This window comes from Euwallacea fornicatus, chromosome 37 (genome assembly GCF_040115645.1).
Source record: "Euwallacea fornicatus isolate EFF26 chromosome 37, ASM4011564v1, whole genome shotgun sequence".
Classification (NCBI taxonomy): Eukaryota; Metazoa; Arthropoda; class Insecta; order Coleoptera; family Curculionidae; genus Euwallacea; species Euwallacea fornicatus.
Genome location: NC_089577.1, coordinates 1,680,655 through 1,699,545, shown reverse-complemented (window position 1 = coordinate 1,699,545; position 18,891 = coordinate 1,680,655). Strand labels below are relative to the sequence as shown.

The window sequence follows — 18,891 nt, the reverse complement described above, 5'->3', positions numbered from 1 at the left end:
CCTAAGAGCAGAGTTGCCGAATTGTGCACGGATTCGCACACCTCATATTTTTACTTCGAGATAAATGACACTAATGTTTGGGATAATTTTGCACCGTCTCAAGTCCAATCTTGGTCTTTTTCGTTCATACATTTTTGAATGATTTCCAAAAATAGGAACATGACATCAGTGCTTCACACTTTTGTTTTGAAGATAATGCTGTAGTCGCATGTCAAATCGGAAACGTTATTGCCACACCTCGACCTACATGCCCGTGTGTATTTTTACAAAAAATGAGAGTATAACGATTAAGAGTTTGGGAAAGGAAATAACGAAGTCACATTGGTATTACATAATATTTTTATTCACTTTATAAATAATAATATCCCATATAATCACTAATAATATAATTACTATATTTAAAAAAAAAAACGCTCTATACAGTACCCAAAACGAATCTCAGAAACGAACTTACCCCGCTAAAGACCTGAACTATGTACAACCCTTTGGCATCTGACAGCTGTATGAATAATGACTTAATTAAGCTAAATCGATAATAACGTAATAATTACAATAAAAGCTTCGTTGTAGTCCGTACGCTACTGGAACTAGTGACGTTTCAAATAAATTAAGTAAAAAATGAAAGAAAAATTGACGTACGAGACTGATAACGGCGCCGATTTTCTGTTTTCGCTTTTTTATTCGATCGATCCTAATATGTGACACTTACATGCCATATTTGACAGGAGTTTCGTAGAAAGAATGCGGGGTATTAGAAGTGGGAGGTGAAGGCAAAGATGGCGGCAGAGTGGTTGAATGCGGCGATGCCACGTAGGGTTTTCTATCGCACTGTTGCATGCCATTACTGGCCGGCCTCATCACTGAAATTCAAAGAAAAATGGCACCGATTAGTCTTTGTTGCGAGTGTTTACGCGAGTCAGTATATCACGCTGCGTCAGAGATTGTTCGCAAGTGGTACTCGCGGAATAAACACAATCCGAAAATTGTGTAAATAATTCAAGATTTGTGTATTATTTTGCGGCGGCAACATGTGCCTCGCCACGACCAAAATCGCTTCGGATGGTAAAACAAGAACGCAACACGGGATCGAGTTTCCTTTCATTCATAAAGCTCCCGAAACTACTATACTCCACTAATAGTAGCCATCATCTATTTTTCTTGTACGGGGCGCCCCCCGAGGCCTTCTGTGTTTGCTTTAGCGGCGCTTACTGCGATCGGGCGCGTTGACAAGGTAATCCGAGATGGCGGCTAACATGACAGTTGACAGGTCGACTGACGCGCGATAATGCGTTTCGGTTTCTTTGTGGGTGGCCGGGGGCAAAACAGTTGATTAATGGCACGGAAAATGCTGATACAAATCGGCAATGTCATCAAGCAAAATGACATCGCATCTGACATGCTAGATTTAATGTTTGTCATAGTTGTCAATCAAATTGAATTGATGACTTTTATAGATGTTCAGTGACAGTACTCTCAGCTTTTATATTAAACTTTGTTTTTTGACGATGCCATATGGCTACTGCTGTACGATCTACAACCCCAGAATTTGGTCTTACTGAGGCGTATGTCTCATTATCATGTAGTTTAATTGTGAAAGTTCAAGATTTAGCATTATACACAGAACGTCCCTTCAAGAAGGGATTTTATTGTTTTATGGGCAGGAGTTTGGACTTTTATGGTAGCTCTAAGGGTGGCTGTTCACACCATCTGGTGCCGAATTGTGGGATATAAAAATGGCACAATCTAGGGTTATGAAACAACTAAATTTTAATAGTCAGTGACGTAGATGAATAGGTAATAGTGGCAAAAAAGTAACACTTACTGGAATACATTCCAGAATCGTCATTTTAGAGTGTAACACAAACACCGAGAGTAATCAGTTTGAACATGACTTTATTTTTTTATAACGGACATGTTTTTTCATAATTTTTTATAAGGAAGTATAATTATGCCACCGGCTAACTGTTCATTTCAAGAATGGTAAACGTTTGGCAAAATGGCTTTAGTTTTTCATTAACTATAAGGTCTATCAGATTGCAGAGTTGTCAGGTTTCTACAGAAAAGCAATTAACTTGAATTGACCTTAGCAGAATTGAAAATCGTTAGATAAATTCCTGTGTATGCCACTCTTAACTGTTTGAAAATCAATACTAAGAAATTCTACAGAATTGAAGACTTTCAAAACTTGTTAGCAGCCCCCGCATTAGCGGCACGTTTCAAAAAATTTCAACGTGAAACTGACAGAACACTGTTGCCAAATGTTTAGGGAAAATCTGTTATGGGCTATTTTTAAACAGCGGCGTACTCAAGCGAAAACTCCCGGAAATTTGTTATTATTTTTACATTTTTTGCAATTCTCGAAATTTGGCAACTCTGCAGTATTAATGTCATATAAATAAGTAATGTCAATAAGTTGTCATTTCTTACAAAAGCACTTGAAGCTGTCATATTGAAAACAGTACTCTGGAGATTCCAAATTTCGTTATTTTTTTTTCAAATTGATAAATTTTGACTCTGGCACCTTTTATCTTGAAAACTGCGACGCCTGCAAAGTCTACAGATCATTTATAAATTAGAGCGATGACTCATAAAAGAGACGTGTCGAGAAATTACTTGTGAGACAAAAGAAAAATGCGACGTTGCCATTTGTAATTGCAATGAATAAATATTTACTCAAGTAATGCTCAATTAATATTCAATTTATGACACTACTTGAACCTTAATTATTACTAAGGACGGCACCACTGGGTTTGTTTGTTTTATTATTTTTTAGGTTAGTTCGGTATCACAAACTCAGCCACGGCGGTCGTAAGCTTTGTCATTGTTTTTGAGATGACACAAGGTGAATCCCCAAACTGCGTAAATACAGTGAGATCAAAAAATTAAGAATAAATTAATTTAAAATTATTTTTTCCGCCATATTAGTCCAGTACTCACTAAAACAAGCCAGTGAAAGTTAATTGAAACAGAGATTCAAACGTTGAAAGTTGGGTGAAATTTCATTTAATTTCAGTAGGGTGCACATAGCATTAGTTTATTATTAAATGGTGGACATAAAGATTTTGAAAAAAACAGTGGCGTGTCCTTAAATGATTTATCACCATAACATATATAACAAAAATGTGGTACTTACAATTCTCCGTTACAGACGTAGAAATAACCCCGTATTGATAGTAATTATCTACGGGCGGAGGCGGTGTCTCCTGATTCTCCTGCACTGGACTAAGGGGTGCTTTCAGGTAGCTGCTCGAAATGGCGCTCCCATCCGCATAGGGCGAGGTCAACAGGCCCGTGTTCGTCCCCCAATCGCGTTCGCACTGTTGCTGATACACCGTGGGGTACTCATAGTTTCCGTAATGTCCCCCGGACACTGACGTCACCTGGGGCGAGGGCGCGTTATAGGAGCATGTGGAGTAATCCTGTGTTTGCACCAGCCCTTGGTGTTCGTAACCCGTAGCCTGATTTACCATCGAGGGCATGTTGTTGGCGAAAAACGTTCCTGGATGGTATTGCGGCTTCATAGCTTGGCACTTGCGCCTGAATCCGCGAGGACGCCGTCGGAAGGAACCTTCTTCGAACATAAATTCACTGGCGGGGTCTATAGTCCAGTAGTGACCCTTTCCAGGCCGCCCTAGTCCTTTAGGGAGCTTGATGAAGCATTCATTGAGGGAGAGATTGTGTCTCACCGAATTTTTCCATCCTTGATAGCTGCCCCTGAAGAAAGGGAAGCGTTGCTGCAGAAACGAGTAAATTTCGCTTAAAGTGAGTCTTTTGGCCGGCGAATGTTGGATTGCCATCACTATGAGGGCAATATATGAATAGGGGGGCTTCTCCTGTCTTCGAATTCCACTCTTTTTGTCTGATGAGCTGGGTTTTTGATCCTCGGTCGAGGCCGCGCTTTCGGGGGAAACATTGCTATGTTGCTGCTGCTGCTGCTGCTGTTGCTGCTGTTGCGGGTGGACGGTCGTGGCCGTCTCGTTTAGTGATATGACGCTGGGATGGTGCAACTGTAGCTGACCGAGATGTTGCTGGATGCTAACACCGCCGCCGACCTCGACCAACTGCTGTTCCTTCATCATTCTTCAAAACATTTACATCGAAATCATATAAACTATAAACAATCCGATCTTTATTTGATACACAAGCACTGTATATACACAATATAGTGTATATTTACGGGGCCATATACAAACACTGGCCGGGAATCGTACACAATTTACACTAGGGTTTTGTGTATACAAATGTCTCGCGTACGCTCTTGTGAGCGGGAATGATATTAAATTCGCTAGGCACTGGGTCTGGAGCGCGGACGGGCCTACCAGGAACCGAGCGCGAGCGAGAGCGAGATAGGCGCGTCGTACCCTTCCCGCTCAGGGATTTTCAGGCGGTGCTTCACTTGGATTCCGGGGAGAGATATGTGTGACCCCCACCACTATTCGGGCCTATTTCGGCGAATGGCGCGGGTCCGGATTAAGGCTGATGTCGGGATCTTCCTGGATTAAGTACGACACCCAACAAACTAAGCCATAGCGACCAACGACCACTTTGAATAAAATGTCTCGGCCTTTGCAGTTTATCTGCCTTTGGACTGATAAGAGTACTGATAAGATTCTCGTGTTGGAATGCGCTGACGACTGCCTTTTTTGCGATTTTAGTGTCAGTTAAACAGCAAAAATCAATATTTTCCCTATAAAATCACTTAGAAAGTTAGTTTTCACCTGTGATTGTAAAATATTATAAATTTGGCACCATGGCTTGTTCTTTTGTTTTAAAAATGCCTTTGCTATTGCATACTAAATCAAGAAGTGGTTTGACATATTGTTAAAGAATTCATTCTTTTTCCCTGAAAAGTGTGTTGAGAAATTCATGAGAAATTGTGAGAAAAAAATTAAAAATACAATTATGAATTCAAAAAATCTTATATAGGTTTAAACTTGCTTTAAAATATTGAAATATTATGGTTTTTAAGTTCGTCTCCATTAAACTATTCCGTTAGATAGGTATGTACGTGTGTGTATCGGGTATCTGCTACCATAGCTGTAGCCATTTGTTTTGTAAACCACGTTTCATCTATCAACTATTATAGTGAAAACGATGCTGCCAAATTTAATCCATATTACTCAGCCTAAATAGGATTATTAGAGCTGGGATTTACTGCCCTGCATATATTTTTTTTTAAATATAAAGTTTTACAGAGACCTTTATCTGAAATATAGAGTCATGGATTCAGTTTTTTGTTTCAAAGATGACACTGCCATCAAAGACGAGCCAACGTTGCCAAATTCAAAGCCTAATCGGCCTAGCACAAATTACTATAAAACATGGTGATTACTGCCAAAAATATGACGTTATTTGTTCCAACATTACTTAACGTTTAATTGTCAAATTTGTTTGACCGCGTTTCCAAATTTAAAATTAAATTCATTCTTGTTTTAAAGAGTAAAATCATAAAGAAACCTTGAACCGCCAAACATTTTCTTTACAGTTGGGCACTTTGTATTAAACCATGTGTTTTTCAAGAAATGCGTCAAACTGAAAGCGATGTTGCCACACTTTTATAATAGCCAGCAAAATTAATATCATTGCATTCAGATTAAAAAACCTATATTGTCATTTCAATGATTCTAAAATCAATTAAGGATTTGTGCAGACAACATTCTTTAAAATCTAATAACATTTATGTAGTCAATTATTTCCGCTAATTTTTTTCGTCAAAATTAAAACGCCACGTTGCCAAACTCATACGTCATTTTCCATAGTGAAGCTTGAATTCTGCAATTTGTATTTCAACGTTGTCACTTTGCTCTAAAGCCATGCGATACGCCACTGTTCGGAAAGATGAACGTGCACACCCCTGAGCCCGCCTTCGAACCGGTCCCGGCCGCCCACCGTTTACGACATTTCAAGTCCGCGAACGAGTTTTACATGCTTTTCGTCTTAACGACAAATTTAAAACCGATTAATTGGCATTTTTTGTTGTGAACGCGCGCACTCTGAAACCGGGCCAAAAAACTGTTATTTTGCGGCTCGTAATTTCGGTTTTAATTTAACATTTACTGCGAATCTGTCAAACTAGAATTTATAACCCCAAGTCAAACCACAACGCGCATGTATGATGTTTACCACAAAAATCCACTGAAATAATTAATTGTAAACAATTATATTTCGATAATACATCACGTGATCTGTTTGGGATGACGCCGTGGTTCTCAGGCCTGTCTGCATCGAAGGCGTTAAATTTGGCCGCTGACAAATGTGTCAGAACTATCTGTCCAATCAGAAATCAACAGGTTGGAGATAAGGAGTCTTGTCTACCTTTGCGACATATGAAAGAGTGAGGCGGAAATATTTTAGCTTCGGTCTATTCTCCCAATGCAGTAAATGCATCGCTTCTAATTCGCTTAATACTCCTGTTTATTTGTTTATTTATTATATTTCCGTGATTTATATAAGAGTAATGGAGAGTTGACGGTAATTTACCGGCTCTTTTTAAGTATTTAGTATTGTTGAGTTTTCGGAGGGTTAATTAAATGTTTGGTGTTGGATTCCAGTCCGTAAAGGTGATTTTCGATGGTTTAAGAACGACGAGGAGGACAAGAAAACCTCTGCTGCAGTGAGACTTCGGGGTAGTCAGGTTAAGGTAGACAAGTTTAATTTATGAGCTTCTTCTTGAAAATTTCATTTCTGATTCAGTTGGGCCCCTCCGTATGTGTCATTTCAATAATTTTTTTTAAAAAAATTCGGGAATTTTGGTTTTTTAGACTTTTCAAGCGTGAATAATTCGTAACCGTTTCGAAACTGAAAAAGACAGTCAGATGCCTTTGAAAGAGGCAACATTTGAGCTTTCTAATCAGATATTTGCTAAAATTCTTAGTTAGAGGAACGCGGAGCAGTGACGTGCCAAAATAAATAGAAACTATGTAATCGTCTAAGCAACCTTGTTTATTTGAATTGTATTTCTTTTACAACACTGAATGCGTAAATCCGATACCTGTCCCAAGCTCCTATGAACATTATTCGCAGTGGTGAGTGTGAGTATTTATGTTAAACAATCTGGCACCGCTGTGCAGCTATTAAAACCGCAATTTATGCCTGAATTTTTCCCATCCGAATCGATGACAAATTACTAAATTTAAACCCAATTTTACGACCGTCTAAAAGCAATTTCCTCATTATCGTCATTTCTCCCATTTACGTTGTCAATAATTAATTTAAACGCCATTACTCCGACGTCACAAGTCCTCATTGGCCACAGGTAAGTGCCTACCTGGGCCGACCAACCAATGGTCATTACCGCACCTTGAAAATGGCGACCAAAAGTCGCTACTTGCTTAGGAATTGGATACTTGTATTGCCATTCTAAAGTGAATTGCGAGACAGTAAAGTGGCCGGGGCGCCACCAAATCGTATCGATGACTCAATTTGCCGGTTTGTTGTAAGGGCATGTCAAAACAGTGGCGACCTTTCAAGTAGCCCTCCGGGGTGTTCGCCATGGGTGGTCTCGTAACAAATCACCATTGAGGTTGAACAGTTTTGAAGGAGAATGCGGTTGTATCTGTCTGAAGCGGTGAATTAAGGTTGGGGAATATTGAGGCCCCACAGTATTCGTTGAAGATTTTGACAGATAATGTCTATAGTGGAAACAAAAGAGAAAAAACAGCGTTGCCACTTGTGGTTATAGAAACTCCCCTGTTTGTGAATTTTTATGGTCAATTAAGTTGATGCACCACTGTATGTTTACTTTTTGACCGATGGCATTTTCCGTCCAGTATTTTTATTTAACCGAGAAATGCAACATTTACTGACAGTATATATGAATCTGTCATATTATACAGGGTGTTGCTAAATTATGGTGTCAAATTGATATGGAAGGTAGATTATATCATTGTATGCCAGAAATTCTATATAAATGTGTGTCCAAAAATGCTTAATAAAAAAGATACAGGACGTTTTATGGTAGTTTGGAAAAACATATTTCTATCATTTTCTTCCAAAGGCTTTATATGTGATTTATATACAGGGTGGTCATTTAGTGCGGTCTCGGAAGATTACATATTTTGCTAAACAATTTAATATTTTGAATTTCTTTTTTTTGCGTTATATAGAACTCGATTATGGGTATATTCTAAAATTGTTTTCGTTTTATACAGGGCGTTCTAAATAAGTGAAAAATATCAAAGTTATGTTTTTTTAAATAGTACACCCCATGTATTAATATCGGTTTAGATTTCTTGAGAAAAATAAATGTAAGCTTCATTAAGGTTTACTTGACCTAAATCTTAAGGATTTCGAAATAATTAAGTTTTTTTTTTAAATTCATGCAATTTTAAAAACTTTGTTTTGAAGGAAGTTTAAACTGGAGTAAATCGAAATTCATACCAAACCTTAGATGTGAGACGTATTTTAGGCCAGAATTATTAAAATTGAAATATCTCATACAGTGCGTCCAAAAAATAACATGAAAATTGCATTCTTTTTTAAAGGAAATAACTTGCTTAATTTAGATAGAACACCCCATATTTTATTACTCGAAATAAGAGATAAACATATGACTAATCAAAAATCGTTACACCTTCCTATACTTAAATGTACAGGTTTTAGAACACCCTGTATAAAACGAAAACAATTTTAGAATGTACCCATAATCGAGTTCTATATAACGCAAAAAAAAGAAATTCAAAATATTAAATTGTTTAGCAATGTGTTATCTTCCGAGACCGCACTAAATGACCACCCTGTATATATCAGTTTTCTTCAGTTTTTGTCAATTTTTAACCAACTTTTGCCGATGGTTGTTGAACTCCTGACCTGAACTGGTAAGTTTGACAATATTGCCTTTAACAGTACACTCATACAAAAGAACCGTGCAATTTTGCGATTTGTTCTTTTTTAGTACCTGGAAATTAGCATCTGTTGAAAACTTATGGATGTCTCATATTGCAGTTTTGTCCTTAAGGTCCGTTCTAGTATTTATTTAAATTCGTACGGAGATTTGAACCTGGTTTCTGGCAGTTTTTGTCCTCAGTCTTAACTTGGACAGCCCTGGAGAGGTCAGTGGTAACGGTAGCTCACATCAAAAGGGGATTGGTGGTGTTGCGTCTCGTATTTTTTACTGGAATGTCTCCGGTACGACGGCTATAACTTGTATTACGTTTCACAAAAAAGAAAAACACTCTTCGTTTCTTGACAATTTGACTAACTGTCCCCTGCGAAATGAAACACCAACGATTAGGTTGTTTTTTTTTTTTTAGATTTCTATGTTGTCAAGGAATTTGTGGCAATTGAAGTTTCCAACTAGCATTAAGTAGAATAGACAATGATTTAACGGCAACTTTAACTGTTCAATCGTTTTAGGATGAAACGCCCAGTAGATGGTCGTTTAATGAACTTTTAACTGTCGAGATGGCGTCAGCAATAAAACGGTTTAGTTGGCATAAACGCTAGTCGGAAGCGGCTCAAAAAGGGCCATAACTGACCGTTTCGAGTGTGAATGACGAGAACTTGATTGATTTGAACGGCTGTTTTGCTTGCCTTTTAAAGATCGCGTTCGAGTAGATGACCCCTTTTAGACATTTTTCTTGTCTCCTTTTCTCCAGTTGAGGCATATTGTTGTGTCTCAAATAGATCGGTAAACAAAAACGCCTGGAAATAGGCCCCGCGCGGCGGCGCTCTTTGCGGCTTTAAAAAGCCCCTTTAATCTCGCGCTTTTAAACAAAAACGACCACAATTACGCGTACTCGGACCACCCAAATACAGCGGCGGATCATCTGATCTGACCCGAGTCTTTAGTTTGAATAATAAACAATCCATGCCGCGTTTCCTTCGCGTTAAAAGGCAGTGTCGTGCCTGCCCTTTTGGCATCCCTTTCCAGACGCGTTCGAGATATCGACACCTTGCTCCTGGTAACTGTTTTAATATAACGTGACAGACATAAACAAATTCCCGGTTTTAAAGGATTCACAGTTTCCTGTGCTATTTTATTTTCCGCTCAGGGGCGGAGCAGGGACTCTATCGGTAAAAGAAACCGATCTACGCGACCAACTTGTAAGACGCCCAACACTCGAAGCCTATCGCCCAATTTTTGCATATCTCATAAAGAGTCGATGAGGACGTTTTTTGGTAATTCAGCGCATTTTTATCCGACACCGTCACTGCTTTAAAGAGCAGCAGCAATTTCTTATTTTAATCGCGATCATCTATCACGGATCGGTTTATTTTCGTTGCGAAGCCGACACACGTAAAGATGTACTGGATCTGGATTGCATTCGCTCATCGGCTTGATAGATTCCGATTTTCGTGGATGAAAGTTTTTTCACGTTCGAAAAAGTACCAGAAATAGAAGAAACTGAACGGGAAGTAGCAGATGCAATATGGCGGGACTATAAGCCATAAAACGCAATGTGTGGCATCTCATGCACAACGTGGACGATCGTCTCCATTGTTTGTTTATCCTGGGCCTGCAACAGAACCGCTCGGTATCTATAAAATTACCCTTTAGAACACATTGCGCTCGAGGTTTATGCTCGACATACAGGCGACTGCGTTCCGCAGTTGCTTATTTTTCGGGCACGTAGGAATTTCTCGTGTCCCTTTAGCCCACACTCAAGTGGTTCACCAACCATAACTGAGATAATCCCATGCAAAGTGGCACTTTCTTCGGGATTTATTAGGAGTCCTTTTACCTTCCTAAGGTCACAATATTGACAGACCTTAACAGTTCTACCTAAACCATTTTCTTTGCCTAAAACTCATAAAAAACCGAAACCACGCTTTTTTTAAGTCTGCCTTATCTGCGCCTCCGCTCCACGGCTGATAGCTGTTGTAGGAATGATGATGTTTTAACAGACAAAAACCAGATAATCTCCGATCCCCAATGGCGGCTAATGAGAACACTTCCTCGACTACCTTTCCCATGGCAGCTCTTAAAGCTCGTAACGTTGCCCCGCTACTGACTAAATATGTTTTCCAATTATACGGAAAATTAACGCATCACTCATCCATCGCAAGAGAAAGAGACGGAGATAGAAGTTACACCCAACTTACATACACACGAGACCTCGGGCTGCCGAGCATATTCCCGTAGAATAAACAAAGAGATGAGAAGTGGGTGACAGATATTCCCTGGGCGAATTGAGGGGATCCATACTGTAAACTGTCAGTGAATTTATTATAAACAAATTAGGCAGCGTTAATTTATTAGTGTCTTTATTGTTTTCGACTTTTTTGAAGTTGAGACGGCCAATAACGGCCCATCCGAGGCATGTGTTTGTTCTCAGCGGGACCCAATAAAAAAAACCACCTACTCAATTTAATTTCGTTAAATGCGTGATCTTTCCCCAGTTTTTAATCATTTTCGAATGTGTCACATTCCTGGTAATTCTCTTTACCAATTGTAACTGACATTTCGGTACAATTAATTATTTCAAATGTCAATAAAGGAATTAAGGTAAATAAAATTATTTAATAAAGCGAGAGAGAGCTAGGTTAGATTTTTGCAAAATCGGCCTAAAATATTCTTGGAAAATTTCTAATTCAAGAATATTAAAACTGTCCTTTGGCTCCATCTGTCTGCTGACAGTTTACTTCCCATTCGCTTTCGTTACAGGTTTCTGTAATTCACAGATTTCTATTATACCCTTAGGCTCTTCCACGTGTCTGGCTTACAACCTGGATTCATAGATGTCTCCTCTGATCACAATTACTCATCTAAAAAAAATGGATCAAATAGTTTAAAACTAATTCACTTATTCCTTTTTTTTTTTAAGATATTTTAGTCTCAGTACGGGCCTTATGGACAAGTGCAGTTAGGTAACAGACAAGAAGGAGCGGTAGGGGAACGGTAATTTAAATTTTTACCCAGGGCGCCACACTTCTTAAGGCCGACCCTGTTTAGTCGGATAAGATAATATAAATAAGAATAAACTTGAATTTTCTTTTAATTATGTAGTAAAAATACGTGTGACTTTAAGTAAGTATGTATTAATTTTTTTAAAAGTGATCTAAAAAATCTCCACGGTTAATTCAAGTTAGTTAAATTGTCTTTAATTTAATGTTGGATGCGTCATTTCTTGATAGTTGGGCGAATGCAGCTGCATTGCATGGTAACTATTAATCAAGCTATTTTAGACAAATACTGCAACAAAATGGTGAAAGCACCGGAGTGTCCGACAATTCCATTTTTGTCACTGAAAGCAAAAGATATTGGAGTGCGGCTTTGCTTTTACACCTATCAGGAACAGAGTTATGAAAAATTCCTCCTCGTGTTTTTGCTATCTCGATATCCAAATTCAAACTTCGCGAGACTTTTGTCAATTTCGAAATGAATTTTTCTACGAAAATAAAATTTTAATTAGTGCAGCAATAAGAAACGGAGAAAATGCAGGAGATGTTTGCTCCTGGTAGTTTATTATGAAAAGGCGAAGGTGCCGGAACATCCAAAGATCCCACTTTGGGCACTGAGAACAAAAATTATAGATTTTCAACGTTTTACTTTTTCTTTAATACTTTATCTGTAATAAGAGTTTTTGAGTTCATCGGGTATCAGGACAGTGGTGAAACTTTGATAAAATCTTTTAGCTACTACCGTCAAGAATACTACATTTTATATAATTATCAATATTTCGTTACTCATAATTTATTAATAGCAGATTGCATTTAAGTACATGCTTAATAAGTACTAGTACGTAATAATGCACGCCTTACGTATCAATAAAACTCACAATTGTACGGTTTAGACATGTTTATTACTTTATATAATTATTAATAAAGCTTATTAAAACTGTCAGTGATGAGGCAAAAGGGTTAGTTACACTACAGATTTTAAGGGATAAAAAAGGGGTCAATCCTGTTCACCCAGAACGCACTAAGATGTCAGCTTTCCTACTTTAAAAGCGTCGCAGTAGTTATTTTTGGTGAAGGCGAAATATTATTCGGCATAAAGCCTCCACATTAACTTACCTATAGCGGCCAAGAAATCTCCCAGGAGTTTCCAAGTTACAAAGTTTCGCGAGCTTATGCAGTCCCCTACTTAGGAAGAACCAAATTAGCATTTCTAATGGAAACTTTCCCAAGAACTTTGATCCAAAGTTTCTCCTCGTTTCCGCCCTAAAGAAAATTATTAAATTTTTCATTATTTTCAGGTGTTTCGGCGCAAGGTACAGAAACGTTAATTTTTAGTGGCACTCCGCATATAAAGCGATGCCCCTAGTCTGCGGATCATACCAGAAACCCGACATGTGTGTTATACCCCGTCAAAACGTGCCTTTTCTGGCACATCAGGCCATTGTGAAGGGCGCTCATCTGAGACCTACAACAATTAACCGATAATTTTTCTATATTTCTGGGAAACGGCCATTTTTCATGGGCGTTTTAAGGAAACTTGAGAAGGTTGTTTGTGTGTTCTCAAACTACGGAAGTGTTGTATCGGAAGGATAGGAGGAGCAGTTATGGTGGTCAAGATCCCAGATGACGATGACTCAAATATCATCATAAAAGGAGGCACGGAAAGATGCACGAGCTGCAAATTTCCGCTTCAAAGGCGGGCCGAATGAGATTAAGCGATTTTTAATGTTCCGCCGGGCCCATTTAGGTCGCACATATTAATTTGTCAGCAACAGATTAAATAAGGTCATAATTAATACGTTTTTCCTATGGCATCGCCAGACATCCTGGAGCCATTAGAAGCCGGATCTTTTGGTTATTCAACGAGGGAAGACCTGACGTGTATCCTGAAATAATAACGTCGAATATTTCCTGTGTTTTCTTAGCCTTTAGATCAGCGCCCGTTTTTTTTTTTTTTATTGAAGACGTTAAGATGGTCCCTTGCTTTAGCCCCGTTACAAAAATCTGCACCATTAAAAGGCGCAAGTTTCGAAAAGATCTCCTGCAAGATCAGACAATTCGAACGTGCCGAATGATGTTCGAGATGTTCGCCTTATGTAACGCGCGAAACGTTAATAGGCAAATTAGATTATACCAAACCTGAAGCCCGAATCAATTAACAGTAACTCAAAGTTTTAACGACCCCGATTTCCATAAATTAATCGGGCCAATTCCATTTGTTTTCCCCGATAATTATTGTTATTTAATTGGGCGCGATATTGCATCACCGCTCATCCGAAAATTATTGTAAATAAATCAACATTCATTTAAAAATTCACACTTAATCGTTATACTATTTATTGAAAATGATCGGCATTTTTTTTTGTTTTTGTACAATGGCAGCACTGATTCAAGATTTACCACAAGCGGTTAAACATGCTTCCTATTTTTTTCGGCCTTTTTCGAGTTGGAGTCCCTTCCCAGCCTGGGCAATTGCGTCAAATCCTGGGAACTCACTAGAACGGCGGGCTGAGCCACTGCGTTGACTCCGTAAGTGGAGCCGAAGGAACCACTGAGGCCACCGGCAGTTACACCGGAGGTGGCGAATTCGGAAACAGATCCGGATTTGGCTTGAAATCCGGTGAAATCGACGGTGTTCGTGGAAACCGGAGCGACGGTTCCGAATGAGCCGTGGACACCGGTTAAGGTACCGGATAAATCGAGAGAACCCGACGAGACCGCTCCCGATCTGGATTGGATTTCAGCGACTTTCTGAGCGAAATCCGAATCGACAGAGACCGAGGAAACCGACCCTGAGAGGATACCAGATGTGGAACCGGTAAGTAAACGTGCTGGACCGTCTCTGATGCTGAAGGAAGATGGATTGATAGATGTCAGTCTTGCATCACCGGTGATTACATTGGCTCCTAAGGTCGATCTAACAGAAGATGAAACGCCGAATGGGACGTCGGAGAACGTCGAGGCGGCAATGCCGGATGGTACTACCGATAATGTGGGTTGCGAGGCGACCACCACAGAGGATTGCTGGGGTAGTGAGTAACTCTGGACTACCTGAGGCTGCACCGCCACTGGTACTTGACGTTCCACGGTGACGACACGTTCAACTGGTACCGGGACCTGCACTTGATGCTCGACGTGGACGGGGTACGGGCGGTCTACGGCTACTGGAACCTGCTTCTCTACGGGAACTGGGACTGGGCGGTCCACGTGTACTGCATAGGGAACCTTCTTTTCTACAGTGTACGGCACTGGCTTCTCAACGATTACCTGCAAGAAGAATAATTTTGAAAAATCTAATCAGTGAAAACTGCGGGAAAACAACAAAATCAAGGATCGTATTATGTAATTACTCAAAAATATACACTTACCGGTACTCGCTTCTCCACTGTCACTGGTACTGGCCTGTCCACGTGGTATGGTACTGGAACTTTATAGGGTACGGCCACCTGCTTCTCGACGGTCACAGGGTAAGGCTTGTTGACGTACACGGGGTAGGGAACCTTTTTTTCGACGTGGACAGGGTAGGGCTTGTCTACAGGAACCTCAACTTTGTAGGGAACTGCAACTGGTACCTGGTGCTCTAAAGTAACAACAACTGGGCGATCGACTGCGTAGGGAACCTTTTTTTCTACGTGTACGGGGTAGGGCTGGGGCACTGGAACTTGCACGGGAACTGGACGATCTACGGGCACGGGAACCTGCTTCTCCACGGTTACCGGGTAGGGCCGGTCCACGGGCACTGGTACTGAAACTTTCTTCTCAATGTGTACTGCATAAGGCCTGTCGACGGGATACGGAACGGGGCGGTCTACTGCGTACGGGACGCTCTTCTCCACGGTCACAGGTACTGGACGGTCAACGGCAACGGGTACTGGCACGTGCTTCTCTACAGGGACCGCGTAGGGCTGTGCTACTGGTACTTGCACAGTCTTGGAGTGGACTACGTGCTGTACTTGAGGCTGTTGCACCGCCAACACAGAGGGAGCGGGGGCGATAATGTTAGCAGAATAGGTAGAGGGGGTGGCCAAACCGTAGTTGGCGGCATAGTTCACGCCAAAGGCGGCGGGGGCGACAGAGCCATAGGTGGCGATTGCGGGGGTGGCAGAGCCAAGGGTGGAGATTGCAGGACCGGCAATGCCATAGGTGGAAATTGCGGGAGCGGCAACGCCATAGTTAGAGAGTGTGGGGGCGGCAGCGCCGTAAGTGGTGATGGCAGGAGCAGCAGCACCGTAAGTAGCGATTGCGGGAGCTACACCGTATGAGGTGACGGCCGGGGTAGCGACACTGCCGTAAGTAGAGATGGCGGGAACTGCAACGTTGTGAAGGGAGGCGCCTCCTTGGTAGGTCGTTCCGAAGGAATATGCGTTGGAAAGGTCATGTTGAGTTTCACCGAAGATGCTGCGTTTGTTGTCCTTGTGGTCCGGTTTTTGCGAGGATTTGGCGTGGTCCGCGGCCAAAGCGGCTGACAGCCCGATGACTAGAATCAACTGAAGCGAAAATGTCAAACAACAGTTCAGCAGGAAGAATGAGTAAAAGGAAAAATTTGAAAAAACATTGAAAACGCGTACGCATGACTATTCATGTCCTTTGTTCATCGTTGGGATCTTGAAAACCGTTAGAGGTTTCAAATCAAAACTTACACATTTTCATGTCGAAGAAAACCAAGTTTAAAATTTTTTTTAAATTCAACTGGTGCCAGAAACAGTCGAGAATAACCGACGTTTGCCCAAACCGTTTTTGTCTTATTTTCGGCCTTTTAAAGGTATCAAAAAGCAGTGTCACCTTCACAATGTCACTTTTCGTCCTCTACAAGGCAGAGTTACGAGACTGTTAATGCGACCTTTCGGATTTTCAAAAAAACATGATCGACGATCTTTTTCCAAAAGGCCCGAAAGAAGTGAGTATCACGTCCCCAGCTGAAGATTGTTCGCTCAAGCTGTGATCCTGATTTCGGGTCTTGGTATGAGCAACGTTTCACGACAAACGATATGTTTCTAATTTATTTAGCAAATTATCTCTACAGGGTGCACGCGAAACGGCACCAAAGTTCTCGAGCACAGTGCCGTGCGGAGTGTCATCAGAAAGACGTCATAAAATTAATAAAAATCAATCCGCATTGCAGTCGTCACAATGATTATGCAAAATTGACGACTTGAACATTTGTTAGCTTCCAATATTGTTGCAATCAGTAACACGATATAGCTCTGGACGTTAGTTAGGCTGAGCGCAGCTCTGCTACAACGAATAGCTTCGAATTTAGAGAACAATCTCTGAACCTGGAATCCAGGCTTCCACACCTGGATAACATAATACAAAGAAAAATTCACACTTTCTGCCATACGACTGTGTATAAACAGTGCGTTTAAAAATACCACTGGCACAATACCCTCGTAATTTTCAAGAAATTACCAACAACAAGTCATCGAGCCTATTAAGTAGGCCACAGTATTGCACGGGCCTCATAAATTTTTCTCGATTTTTCTTTTTAACTTATGAAATTTCAACGAAAATCAACGCTTAATTAGATAATTCCAGATCACAACTTTTTCACTTACCAGAGCCTTCATCGTGGTACCGTCAATTTTGCAGACTCGACACCAACTGATAACCCATCTAGCCGCCTTATCGCATTTATATGGTCTCATCGGTCACGGGGGAAACTGGTCCTTTCAGCTTTAGAAAAAGGACGAGTAGAAATTAAAATCATAAATTATAACTAAATCAGACCGGTCTTGGAGATCTATATGGGTGTCTAATCTACAAGAATTTTGGTAATGGAAGCAGCGATGGGATCGGTAGGGATGGGGAACGTTATCGACTGTCGATCGACGATTTCGTTGAAATAAAGGCGAAAAAGCGCGTTTGGCATCGTTTAGACGAAGGAATCCTGGACTTCTTGCTCAACCAGAACTGCAAAAGAGGCACAGTTGGTGCGGACGGTCCCCCTTAAGTTTTATAACGCTGAAAAAGTAGTTTGGAGCCGCTCACACTCCTTCCGACCTTAGACTATTATTGATGTCTGTGAAGTTGAGCAAAAATTGACCTTAGGTCGAAACTTAAGCTTCTTTCTTCTCTTAAGCTAAGTTCCTCAACTCCAAGCGTTAAGGGCAAGGCCCGCGCCACCCGATTAACTAATAAAATAATCACGTAACGGCCTATCTGACCATGCTTCGGCCAGATTCTGCCTATTAACGGCTCTCCGATCTTCCATCCGGCTTATTCGCCATTATTCTGAGTGTCCGAAAATCCTCCAGAGGTAAATGACCACGGCCGTGGAAAACTTTGATGCATTTCAGATGTTCCCGTCGCAGAAATGGGATTTCTGGACAAATCGGCCGACAGTAAGTACCACCCGCGGGTGTACTGGCTCCGAAGGAAGCGCCTATACCTGAAAAATCACTTCGATGACATCACCAAATTGAGCGAAATTGAAATCCGCCGAAGAATCGAACGACGCTGAAAGGATGTCTGATGGTGAGGTCCGGTTTTTCCGACTCGCATCGACCAGTCTTCCTCTTTGACTTTGTCGTTTCTGTTAGAACCATCTTCGTGACAAGGCTAGCGCGAGTTCCAAAAACTAGATAGAAAGTGAACTAGATAAATTAGCATAAATGTTTATTTGCAAGGTCGAGGCCATCCGCTGTGTGAATTTTTCTCTAGATTGATTTTTAGTTATTTCGTTAATTTTTACCTTCGAGAAATGCCTGACTGTCTCGGTGGGTTAGAGCCGCAACGTTTTCCTCCTCGAACAGCGACTAAAGTAGCAAATTCCGTGGTGAGAAAATTTTTTTTTGGAAAAGTGCTTGTCAACCGACCAAAATAACACCCGATTAATATGTTAATGCCACCAATTCTAAAGGTCGCTTAATGCATTAATTATTTATGGTAAATCGACGAAGCTGATCGGCCTAAATGAAATTTTTCTCTGAATCGACGACCGCGCCCTCTCGAGCGCACTTTCCCGCACTCGTCGCCCAGCTTTCCCCCCCCCTACCGGGACGAAATAAGGGCCGCACGTCCATCGGACCACTTGCCATTTGGTGGCGATTT

The 18,891-nt window shown here is 40.8% G+C and overlaps 2 protein-coding genes across 2 annotated transcripts; both read right to left on the bottom strand.

Annotated features, from left to right (window-relative positions):
• Positions 1-329: 329 nt before the first annotated feature.
• LOC136349331 (forkhead box protein F1-like) lies at positions 330-4,620 on the bottom strand. Its single transcript, XM_066300805.1, has 2 exons — positions 3,134-4,620; positions 330-860 (listed from the first exon to the last, which is right to left on the bottom strand). Exons 1-2 carry the CDS (start codon positions 4,077-4,079, stop codon positions 706-708), a joined length of 1,101 nt encoding a protein of 366 aa, XP_066156902.1. The 5' UTR covers positions 4,080-4,620; the 3' UTR covers positions 330-705.
• A 9,534-nt stretch (positions 4,621-14,154) lies between these two features.
• On the bottom strand, positions 14,155-17,520 carry LOC136349221 (magnetosome-associated protein MamJ-like). The gene is made up of 3 exons (XM_066300624.1): positions 17,397-17,520; positions 15,210-16,328; positions 14,155-15,108 (listed from the first exon to the last, which is right to left on the bottom strand). The coding sequence occupies exons 1-3, from the start codon at positions 17,484-17,486 to the stop codon at positions 14,251-14,253; spliced, it is 2,067 nt and encodes a 688-aa protein (XP_066156721.1). The 5' UTR covers positions 17,487-17,520; the 3' UTR covers positions 14,155-14,250.
• Positions 17,521-18,891: the final 1,371 nt, after the last annotated feature.